This window comes from Halichoerus grypus, chromosome 2 (genome assembly GCF_964656455.1).
Source record: "Halichoerus grypus chromosome 2, mHalGry1.hap1.1, whole genome shotgun sequence".
Classification (NCBI taxonomy): Eukaryota; Metazoa; Chordata; class Mammalia; order Carnivora; family Phocidae; genus Halichoerus; species Halichoerus grypus.
This window is the reverse complement of record NC_135713.1, coordinates 207,262,070-207,274,284: the sequence shown is the minus strand read 5'-3', so window position 1 is coordinate 207,274,284 and position 12,215 is coordinate 207,262,070. Positions and strand designations below refer to the sequence as shown.

At 50.6% G+C, this 12,215-nt stretch overlaps 1 protein-coding gene across 5 annotated transcripts in view; it reads right to left on the bottom strand.

Moving 5' to 3' along the window:
* The window catches only part of RNF213 (ring finger protein 213), a 102,512-nt gene that overhangs the window by 54,490 nt on the left and 35,807 nt on the right, over positions 1-12,215 (bottom strand). For all 5 annotated transcript variants that reach the window (XR_013445270.1, XM_078066230.1, XM_078066232.1 and 2 more), the window contains exons 15-22: positions 11,327-11,416; positions 10,513-10,635; positions 8,523-8,703; positions 5,942-6,115; positions 5,422-5,571; positions 2,372-2,961; positions 1,336-1,501; positions 134-351 (exon numbers count right to left, since the gene is read on the bottom strand). Coding sequence is in view for 4 of the 5 variants with exons in the window: in XM_078066230.1 (XP_077922356.1) it covers positions 134-351; positions 1,336-1,501; positions 2,372-2,961; positions 5,422-5,571; positions 5,942-6,115; positions 8,523-8,703; positions 10,513-10,635; positions 11,327-11,416 (1,692 nt within the window). In the remaining variant the exon portion in view is untranslated. The remainder of the gene's footprint in view (positions 1-133; positions 352-1,335; positions 1,502-2,371; positions 2,962-5,421; positions 5,572-5,941; positions 6,116-8,522; positions 8,704-10,512; positions 10,636-11,326; positions 11,417-12,215) is intronic.

The window sequence follows — 12,215 nt, the reverse complement described above, 5'->3', positions numbered from 1 at the left end:
AAACTGGTTTTAAACAGCATTTTAACATGTGCCACACAGGTGGGGTGACTTGTAGTCCTGCCCCTCGTGATGCCGAACGACCCGGTATGCAGCTTTGTGTGCTTGGTCGGATGAAGCCAGAAGGGAGACTTACCAGTTTATAGGGCAGGTGCAGGTCATTCTCCAGGGCCTTCCACAGTTCTTCGAGACGCATCATGAACTCGTCAAATCCCGCACTCGCATCCAGCTTATACAGCAGCGACGCATAGCCCTGCACGGCGTCGTGGAAACAGGCCACCCGGTCCACATCGATGTCATTCTCCCCCGCGGAGATAGAGGCCAGGTCCACAAATACCTTCAGCTCGTTGATGCCTTGGGGCGAGGAGAGACAGGTGAGCGCCTGGGGGCTCCAGGACAATCCCACACTCAGACCTCAAACAAGAACACTTAGGCTATAAATGGATAGTGATGGATTTTTAGGGTCTGATCCACTTCCTGCTTTTAGTACAAATCTGGGGCCGTGTTTCTTTTGCTGTTGATGTTGACACCACTGGCCAATGCCTGGCCCTTACAAAGCAACAGCAACATCCGGACACGGCACAAGGCTTCCGTGCACTTTGTCGCGTGTAAGCCCCACAACATCGCTGTTTAATACAAAAAGAAATGGGCTCAGCTGGTAAATGCTATGTTGACATTAACTATAAAGAAATGGAGATAATTCTCTTTGGGCTACTTACTGATCAAAGGATGTGCATCAAAGTGGGCCAAGGAGCCCACAGTTGAAAGTACTGAGCATCCGGATGAGAGACAGCACCCCCTCCCTGCATACCAGTACGCCTGCCGCCCCTTTCCTGCTTCTTCCACCTGTCTTCCTTACCTCTCCTCCCCACCGTGCAACCCCTCTGCCAGAGGCACCTAAACCACAGGACAAAAAAGGCTTCCAAGCTCTTGGCCAAAAAAAGAAGTGCACATAACACTGATGAGCTGATGTAATGAAATCTCTTCTGTGGACAAGAGCTTACCTTATTTTCTAGTTAAAATCAACCAGAGGAAAAAGCTAAAGGGGACAAGATTTGTAAGAAAATGATACCCAACTGTTCACAGCAAGCCTCCAGAGTGGGGGCAAAAAGTAGCCAAGGGAAGTTTTTATGCTGGAACATACGAAATACGGCCCTGAGGCCCATTCTCCCGACAATCGAGGAGGCACACACCGCAGCTACGGAAGGGGTGCAGACGGCACGTCTGCTCTCTCCACAGCCCGGGAGCAAGGGGAGGGACTGCCTGCAAGCTTATGGAACCCATGAGCCATCTCAACACTCTCCCCCGACTCCCAGCAACCTCAATGACCGGCTGTACCTCCGAGAGCCTCCCGGACCCAGCTGATGAACTCCTTGCTCAGGGACAGCTCACTCAGACACTGGGACCGGGTCTCACTGATGTCCTGCAGCAGCTTGCTGGCATGGATAAGCTGCTTGCTGATCCGCTCCAGCTTCTCATGGCGATACATATCAAAGTTGTCAGTCTGCAAGACAGAGCTCTACTGTGGGCTGGACCTGGTTACCTGGAACCCTGGAGTCCAAGCAGCGGCACTGACCATCCCAAAGACCCCGTCCCACTCTTCCTGGACTTGCAGCAGCTTAAGGCAGGTGCACGAAGCTCCTGACCGGGAGTTGGGACGCTAGAGCCCCCACTGCCGTCCCCCCATCGATCCACAGTAGTTACTATTCCTCCATACCTGGCAGTCCACAAAGCACCTTACGCAAGAACTCTCCCAGGTGCATACTGTTAATTTTCCTATTTCATGGGTAAAGAAGCGGAGGCCCAGAGCAGTGACCTACTTGAGAACACACTGCTGGGATCTAAGCCCAGGTGTGCATAATTCCAAATTTTGTGCTAAATTTTCACCATCTTCACATCTACATCATAACATAGATCATGGGATACCTTGTAAATCCTCGCCTGAAGGAACACAAAGCAAAGCCCCTGCTTCTTCACCACAGCAGAGGCGGCTTACTGTGTACCACTCCTTGCCAGCACTAGAGATGTGAACGCAGAGGGGGCAAAACAAACCCAGCTCTTGCCTCTCCAGCCTCTCTCTAGCCTGATGAAACCAGATGACTCATTCCAAATCCTTGGCTACCAGAAGAGGGTCACTGCACATTCCCAAATTCTTGTCCCTCATGGCCACGTGAGAAAATGCTCACTCGCCAGGAGTGCACGCACTGCTTATAAACAGGTAGAAACAAAGCCCTTGGCATCATCAGGCATCCGGTGAGATGCAACAAGAACTCCTGGGGGAAGCTGTGAAACCATCCTGTCCAGCTTCCAGAACCCGGGGAGCCCATGGGAGCCCCCCACCCCCCACCCCACGGGTCCCTGGCAAATAACTTACAAAGTTTAACAAAGTGTGCAGAACACCAAAGTCACCGGTCAGGCCCAAATTCTCCTTGACCTTCAAGATGACCTTGGCTGAGCTGACAGCCTGGTTCAGGTGATGGTACTCCCTGATCTGCCCAACGCGATCCCTGATCCAGTCCCGTTGGTCGCTGGGGTCCAGGACACACATAAGACGGAGGTCAGTGTCGAGGTCGCTGTATTTATTCACAAAGTCCTTGAAGGTGGTGTCGACCTCCTGAAAGGTGATCTCTCCTGACCTCAGATCCTCATATAGTTTCATAAACCTCTTGAAACAAGGGAGAAACAGAGATCTATAGACCTCCTCAGGCTGAAGAATCTGCCTTTCCACCTCTTCCTCGGGCCCACTCAGCACTTCTGCAGCGTCTTCCCAGAAGACCCGGAAGATGTAGCTCTCCTTTAGCTGCTCCACCTTTTCGGCCATCTCTTGGACTTGGGGGCTCAGGTTGTAATGCGTTGTCCTCTTCACGTCCGGGGAGCTGGGTGACAACCTCACTGTCACAGCGTCACTCAGTCTTTTACTGCCGAGATCTTCCAAGTGTCTTTCTGCCATCTCTTCCACATCCACTTTGAAACCATAAAGGAACATCAGAAGTCAAACCTCTACTGGCCACACCATTGTATTTTATTTTCCACATACCTACTGTCCTTGCTACTCATAAGAAAACTCACATGAACACACTTGCTGGCATTTCTCCTCACTAAGAACCCATTTGTCTCCCCACCAGCCCCCACCCAACTCCCAGCTTGTTCATGAATTTTCACAACAAAGCAAGCACGGTCACTTCTGGGCAGGGATGACAGCATGGACACTGCCTGCTTCACTCCCTCCCCACATCCCACACTCCAGGGGCAGAACAGACATGGTCTTGGAAAAGTCATAAGCCAGCTGGGCTGGGAGGAGCAGAAAAGGGCGGGGGGGGGGGCGGGAGTTGAAAAGCAGATGTGCAGCAGTGGCCAAGGCCAAGCTGGGCCCCAGGACGTGGAACCCCAGCCCGCAACAGGGAGGCTGGGAGTCAGCCAGGCTCCTGACACAGGATTCCCAGCAGCATACACACTGGTTGTACGGCTGCTGGAGGTAGGGAGCTGGTGAGGAAGTGAGGAGGCCTGGCTTGAAAGGCTAGTGAAGAGGTCCGACTTTCTTGCCCACCCCATTCTAGATAGCAGGCCAGCCGCCCTTTCCACACCAGCAAGGGACAGCTGCTAATGTGGAGGGTGCTCTGTGGCCACCAAGCCGGCTAGCCCCAGAGAAGACCTAACGTGTCCACCACAGGGCTAGCTGCACCACCCTCAGGGTCTTCCATGGGTTTGCTGGGTCCCCCTCTTTGTACAGACAGAAAAAGAATTCCCAGACATACGTGAAAAATCTTTTACGTGAAAGACAGATATGAAAACGTAGCAACATAAAGACGACTCGGAGGAAACAGGAAACTCTGGGAGTAAAAGACAAGGAAACCTCTAGGGGTGCCTGGGTGGCTCAATTGGTTGAGCTCTAACTCTTGATTTCAGCTCAGGTCATGATCTCAGAGTCCTGAGATCGAGCCCCGTGTCAGGCTCCACACTCAGTGGGGAGTCTGCTTGGGATTCTCTCTCTCCCTCTGCTCCTCCCCCTGCTCTCTCCCTCTCAAGTAAATGAGTAAATCATAAAAAAAAAAAAAAGACAAGAAAGAACTCTAAACCAAAAATGCCAATAATCTCAGAAAAATAAGACACTACAGTTGTGAACAAGAACAGGATAGTATAAAAAAAGGTCATTCAGAGAAGAAGTTGCTCCCGTAAATCAAATATTCGTGTGAAGTGAAACGAAAAACACAATGCAAAGGTTGACAGTTATGTTGCAGAAATTTCTCCGAAAGCAGAGCGGAAACCAAAGAGACAGGCAACAGAAGAGGAAGTTAGGGAAGTTCGATGGCCACCCCAGGAGGTCTGGCACCCAACGATGTGCATTTCCATGGAGAAAAACTAACCACTTAAAGAACTCAGGAGAATTGCCCAGGAGTCAAGGATGTGGATTTCTGGACCAGAAAAACCCATCCCATTATGTCCAATACGGTGGATGGAAACCAACCCTGACCAAGGTACATCATTATGAACTTTCAGAAGAGTGGGACCAAAAAGATCTGGAGAGCCTCCAGAGAGAGTAAGCATGCCACACACACAGGATCAATAGTGAGAATCCCATGTGAATTCTCAACAGTGACCGGGACGGTGCAGCAACACGTCCAAGATCCTGCAGGATTTCTGCTCTGTAATTCTGCCTGGCCCAGGGGTTACCCTGGCACAAGGGCAGACATCCTCAGATGCGCAAGGATTCGAGATGTGTTCCCTCTCTCGGGAGTGAGCAGGGGACAGAGAACTCATTCCACTAAAACACAGGAGTGAAAGACAGGAGAATCATGGGGTCTGGGAAACAGATCTAACTGGGGAGAGATGTAAAGGAAACCCCTAGGATGGTGAAGGAAGATTCTAGAACTACAGCCCTCCAGTCTGGGGAGAATCCTTCTGGAAGATCTAACTGATTGTTTTGTAAGGAAATCCACACAATTGGTAAAGAGCCAGGGGTTGAATTGAAAACAAAGCATAGAAGAAGACGAGAATTTTAATTCCAGAAACAACAATGCTGGTGCAAGAAATATAAAACAACGATGGTCTATTTCACGGCTTGGTTGTGAATGGTGTATTTACACAGACGTGATCATAGACCTGAATGGTGATCTGCTTGAAACCCTGAAAGGACCGGGAATGGAGGGAGGCTGGAAGGGGTGCGTGTGTGTGCGGGGCCTGGAGAAACAGAGACCCAGCCCTCATGTTCCACGGGGACTGATGCTTCAGCCTGAACGGTGAAGGGGACATCTAGGTGCGCCATGCAGGGGCATGGGGATAAATACCAAAAAGAATAAGGAGGTGCGTGCGTGTGACTTGCCTCCCCCGAGGCTGCCCTGTGACTCGTGTTCACTGTCTGCTCCTCTGACCCTTCCCCCCTGGGGGTCCCTCAATGTCGTTCATGTTCACTCTTAGGAGTATCACCTTTTATCAGATGTTTCACCTGCTCACACAACCTCAGGAGACTGTCCACACACGTCTTCTCTCTCTTCAGAAATTTCAGCTCATCCTTTCTCCAGTCCAGCACTTCCTTCATGTTGTGCTTTTTCTCTTGGGGTAAAAGACCTTTTCTCTCTGGAAGAAAAAAGGAACCCAGTAGAACAAACAAGCAGAGCCTTTTCCATGCAACTGTCTCCTCCACATCCCTTTGAAGATGCTCCACGTTCATGGCTACGGGGAGGGACAAGGGGGCTGTGTGCACAGCCGCACGGGCAAGATGCCTATGAGCTCAGCTGCGTGGAGAGAGACAGAGCGGGTCTTACTGGGTCACCGCCTTATCACTTTCCCACTGTTTTCCGGAGCATTAGAAACCATCCCCTCTCCACTTACTGACAGGAAGAGCCACTCATCGTAAAGATGACAAATGTCTCCCCTCTACAAAATACACAGGCAAGTGCAGTCATTGCCCACTAACCTGAAGCCCAGACCCCACTCGGATACTTACTTATCTGCCAGATGTCCAGAAACCGATCTGTGTACTTCGTGATGAGCTCCAGTTGTCCAACTAAAATGGTGGCATTCAGGAGGTCCCCACTGACTTTCGTGAACACAGAGTCGGCGATAGCCAACAGCCTCTTGCTGTCCTCGGTAACACTGGCTAATATCGTCTCATCGGTTCCTGATCAGGTGGAGAACAGAGTTAAAACAGTGGGTGCCCGCTTCTCCCCCCGACTCTGAGAAGCACAGGGGTTGGTCCCCAACAGCCTCCTCATTGTTCTGCCCCCACTTCCACACAAGACAAGTGAAGGTCACTCTGTGTCTCCAGATGTGCTTCTCCCTTCACTCGATTCTGCTTTTGCCTGGAAAGCTTCCCAATGACCTTGTTCATGAAGAGGACTCCTCCCATGGCGGGAATCAGCCAGGAGAGCCACATTGCTCGTGGTTTTAAAACCGGGGGCCCCCTCAGCATGCTGAATATCATTCTTAAACCACTTGTCTCCTCTGCGTGCCCCCAGCTGGAGAATCCGTGCAGGGGAAGAGTGGCTGCACTCGAACCCAGTGAGGGTGACCCAGATGGTCTTAAGGGGGCGTTTTCACAGCACGTGGAAACAGAGAAACATCAATGTGAGGGTTTGATTCTCTGCACATCTTGGCTCTCTGGCAAAATTTTGAATTTGAATTTTAAGATCAATCTAGAAGACAGAGTTTTTAAATATATTTAGTTCAACCACCAGAAGTTTTCCCTCTGAGTAATTTTAGGGTTGCACGGCATGATGAGAAGACCGGATTTCTCTGTGCCATTAAAAGCACATGCACCAGCTTTGTTCATAATTGCAAATTCCTGGAAGCACCGATACGTCCTTCAGTGGGTGAATGGACAAACTGTGGTCCATCCAGACGATGGAATATTATTTGGTGATAAAAACAAAGGCACTTTGAGCCACAAAAGACATGGAGGAAACTTAAATGCATATCACTAACTGAAAGAAGCCCATCTGAAGAGGCCAGAGGCTGTACGACTCCAACTGGAGAACATTCTGAGAAAGGCAGAGCTACAGGGAGGCGTGGGGGAGGGGTGAACAGGTGCAGCGCGGGGCATCTTTAGGGCAGTGAGACTATTCTGTAGGATATCCTACTGGTGGACACACATTGTACATTTGTCCAAACCCACGGAGTGTACAACACCAACCGTGAACCCTAACGCAAACTGTGGACTTTAGTTAATAATTGTGTCAATATTGGCTCCTCAGTTATAACCAATGTCCCACACCACATTAAGACATTAATAGCAGGAAAAACTGTGTGTCGGGGGCAGGGAGGTACAAATATGTGAACTCTGTACATTCTGCTCAATTTTCCTGTAAACTTACAGCTGCTCAAAAAGTGTCTATTAGGGCGCCTGGGTGGCTCAGTTGGTTAAGCGACTGCCTTCGGCTCAGGTCATGATCCTGGAGTCCCAGGATCGAGTCCCGCATCGGGCTCCCTGCTCAGCAGGGAGTCTGCTTCTCCCTCTGACCCTCCCCCCTTTCATGTGCTCTCTCTCTCTCTCTCTCATTCTCTCTCTCAAATAAATAAAATCTTTAAAAAAAAAAAAGTGTCTATTAATTTTAAAAAACACAAATGTAATCTTTTCAAGTGAGTAGCTTTCAATAATGTACATTAAAATCCCACATCCATGATCTTACTTTATCCCTACCACACCCACATGCAAGGAACTCAGCTTTTTTTTGGCTGTCCCTGTCATCTGATGGAACAGAGACTCCAAAATCATCTCACTGGGATTTTTAGTTCTAAATCCAGTGCTTTCCCACTAAATCTGAATCTGACGACTTACAAACTGTAATGTGATGTTTTTGGGGCAATACGTATTTCCCCCTCTTTGATCACAAAACACTCAGGCGGTGCGGGGGTGGGGGCGAAAGAGACAGATGGTACTTAGTCTTTGGTCAAAAGTCGACAATATAGGATCGGACATTGACGCTGATCCCAGACTAACAGAGGGGTTTCTACAGCCAGACACACGTGAGTTTGAATTTTAGTCCTTGATACTTATCCCTGAGATCTTGGGTAAGTCACATTACACCGCCATCTGAAGAACAGGGATCTTCGAGGACTGTGTCAGGGAACCTATGTTGGCACGGTAGCTGGGGCATGGCCAGCATTCAGGGAAGGGTGGCTTTTGGGGTTAGTGGTTTTTTTTTCCAAAGATTTATTTTATTTATTTATTTGACACAGAGAGAGACAGCAAGAGAGGGAACACAAGCAGGGGGAGAGGGGGAGGGAGAAGCAGGCTTCCCACTGAGCAGGGAGCCTGATGTGGGGCTCGATCCCAGGACCCTGAGATCATGACCTGAGCCGAAGGCAGATGCCTAACGACTAAGCCACCCAGGCACCCCTGGGATTAGTTCTTATTCACAGTGTAGGATATTCTGAATCCCCCTGGGTTCCTCCATCAGGTCTGCTTCCTTTGTCAAACATCAACACATCCTAACGGAGTACCAGGTCATAGTCTGCTCCCCTACCCCGGGGGTCGGGCAGACACAAGCAGACAGAGCAAGCATTCCCAGCACCCCACACAGACGTACCGCATAACTTGAAGAGATGCTTGACGTCCAGCCATGTGAGCAGGTGCTTTAAAACCTCATCCAGGTCATCCATGGCCTCCCCGTTGTTTCTCGGCCAGGACTTAGTGATCACAGCCGACACAAGAGTGCCAAATTTCCGCAGGTCATGAGAAGAGATTCTCTCAAGAATACTGGTCTGAGACTATAAGATAATGAACAAAGAGAGAGAGATGGAGGAGGGTTTTTTTTATTGGTTTGCTTTTGAATAACATAACAAATCTCTCATCCAATAGCACTCCAGAAATTCTTTGTGAATAGTTTAAGAATCTCAAAAAAAAAGCAAGAGAATAAAATACTTCACTTTTTCCAAGACATTCCCGTTTCCCTGTGTGCTGACTCCTCATATGTGACGGGTAGCAGAGACATGGAGATGTGCACGCACATACACACAGATGTGGAAACAGGCGCGCACAGACACACACAGACGCGCCTGCAGGCCACAGCCCCTCTCCTTCTGGCTCACCGTCACTTTCTGTGTTTTTCCCGGACTTACCATGAAAAACACCAACCATAATAATATGTGTAAACCAGTGGTACACACACACTCTGTCATAAACCCTAACTCTAAACTGTCATTCTTTTAAAGCCTGCCTACACACAGCACATATGTTTCAATTCTCCACCAAGAGATAAAATGTCCTCCCCCTTCTTTAGGTTCAAAGTTTGTACAAAAAGTTTTGGTAACTTGTAAAAAAAAAAAAAAAAATAGGGTTAGTTTATAAGAAATACTTATAAGGAGAATTATACACCGTGACCAAGTGGGATTTATCCCCGGGAGGCAAGGTTGGTTTAACATAAAGAATTTGTTAACATGGGGCGCGGGTGGCTCAGTCGTTAAGACTCTGCCTTCGGCTCAGGTCGTGATCCCGGGGTCCTGGGATCGAGCCCCACATGGGGCTCCCTGCTCCGCGGGAAGCCTGCTTCTCCCTCTGCCTCTGCCCCTCCCCCTGCTCGTACTCTCGCTCTCTCTTTCTCTCTCTCTCTCTCGGAAATGAATAAACAAAATCTTAAAAAAAAAAAAAAAGACTTTGTTAGCGTGATACATCGTATCTAGGGAAAAGGGGGGGAATCACAGGCTCGTCTCCGGAGACGCAGAAACCTTCCACACAACATCCCATGCCATCTGGGATAAATCTCCCCATGAAGCAGGAACACGAGGAGAATCCTCGACCTGACGAAAGGCTCGTGCGGAAAGCCCCCGGCTAACCAACGACGCGCTCAGGGCGAAGGACCGAGGGCATCCTCCGGAGATGGGGAGCCAGACGAGGACGTCTGCCCCGGGGCTTCGAATCAGACCAATTAACAAGAACAAGCTACAGACGCATCTGCATCATCCGGGTCGGAGAGGAAGAAGTAAAACTACTCCCAGCAGCTATGACGGGATCCCACGTACAGAAAACCCTAGAGCACGAGCGCGTGCACGCACTTCCGCGCACGCGCACACGCACGCACACACGCATGCGTACGCGCGCGCACATGCGCACATGCGCACACACGCACAGTCGGAGGCTGTTCCTAAGAGGCCGTGTGCTGCAGAATCACTTCCCGCTTTGCAGAGAAGACGCTCCCCCCAAGTGAGTCGACAGAATCTTTTCAACTTCGTCCATTTTCTTCCGTAAACGTTCCGTCGGCCTGGGGAGGGTTCCACCGCACGCCGCCGGCGGTAACACAGGCCCGCAGCAGTGACCCGCTCGCCCTCCGAGCTCCCCCGCGAGCGGCTGGGCTGACGGCGCGGCACCTGTGGCCGCAGGAAGCTGGGCGGCATCTCAGGGAGGCCGTCGGGGACACCGAACTGCAGAACCTTCCCCTGGGCCGGGAGGCGGATGCCCGTGCCCACGCCTGCGCTGGCGGCGGGGCCCAGGACCGGCGGGGCTCAGCACCCGGCCCCCAGCTCGGGATGTCGAGACCGCGGGGAACCCAGACGCGTCCCCGGGCGAGAGGGGTGGCTCACCTGGCAGGCTGAGCTCACTGCTTCAATGACACACTTCTCGAAGCATTTCGACACGCTGTCCTCTAGGCCCGTGGCATCCCAGTGGGGGCTGCAGAAGGCGGAGATCTGGACCAGAGGCTTCTCCTGCGAGAACAGTGAGCGCTTTGGGGGCTGCACTCTTAACACTGCGCAGTAAGAACATTATTCTCTACTTTCCCCACCCTGCAGCGGGTCCCCATTATTCCACCTTCCACCCCGCACTGACCGTGTCCCCCGCGGGGCCCCTCTAACTGTAGCCATGACACAAACAAGACTCCCAATTCAGAGTCTCCCTTCCTACCCTGCAGAAAAAGCGCCTGGCCCCGCAGCTTACAAAAACAGGTAAATTTTGAAAAATAAGTGATTTCCCCTTGTTTCTACTTCTCTAAAAAGCATCATTTAATAGTTACATATAAACATCGCCTATCATGTAAAAACAAACCCTAATTTTCCTAGGGTCACAAGCTTTCACTAAAAACGAAGAACACTTGTTTCATTTGTCACTGGGTTAAGGCTTCTGTCACCAACAAGCCACTTGGAGCTACTGCATATGGGGGGCTTTACTCCCCATACCTAGGGTTTCCCTGGTGGCAAGACCCCGTTCCCTTCCTCTTCACTGGAATATCATCTTTGGTCAAACTAGTAAGGCTGGATGAAAAATGCAAGGTCATACTGACCCAATGCCCTGCGCACACTAGGGCTATCCATTCAAATGCACCGTTCTATCTGTAGGTTGTTACAGATGGTCTGGCTTCATCAAAATGCCCCCTGAAAAGAACATCCTGACTTCTGGTACCTGTTTGATTCTCCCTTCCAAGTCCCCCATCAAGGACTCCTTCCAGCCATACTCCACGGGGAAGCTTATTTCCGCCAGCCGTCTCCAGACCTGCAAAGCCCACATGTCAGTGACAGCCACATGACAACTAAGTGCCATGATGAATTCTATGAAAAAGGAGAGACTATTATGGCAGTTCCAGGGGCGATGGGCACCTGGGTTTTGAGCCTGTCTTTGTCCCTGGTGAGCTGTGTCAGTGGTGAGTCAGAGCCACCCACCCCAGCCTTTGAGAAGCAAGGGCCCTGACAGGACCAGGCAACCAGGAGGGTCCTTCTACCGTGTAACTGGTTTTTATTCTGAAAGTATTTCTCTCCCTTGCTTTATTTCAAAAACCTTCGAACATACAAAAACAGTTACAAGAGTGGCCCAATGACACCCATATTTCTTCAGCTGGATTCCCCAGGTGCTAATACTCAACAGCTACTTCCTCTCTTGTGCTCTCTCTATAAGAAGCGCTTTCTCTGCAGAACCACTGGAAGAGGAGGTGCAGGTACCACGCCATGTGGCCCTGAAAGACTCGGGCAGGCATCTCCAAACACCGTGGCCCTTCTGCTGCACGATCACGATCCACGTGCCACACTCAGGGCACTTCATGTCAGTGGGACCCAGTTCTCTGATGGGGGCGCTGTCCACACTCTGCTGTCCTGTAGACTGTCTCTCGACCTGATCTGGCTCATAATTCTCCCGGGAGGAGATCCAGATTTGATTTTTTGGGGCAGGAGCACTATGAAGTTGAGCCATATTGAAAATGTATTTTTGTAGGTCAGGCAGGGTCGAGAGTCAGCACCTTCCCACAGCTCGCCTGAGACCTCGGGAGTGCTGTCGCATCAGACTTGCAGAAGGAGGCCAT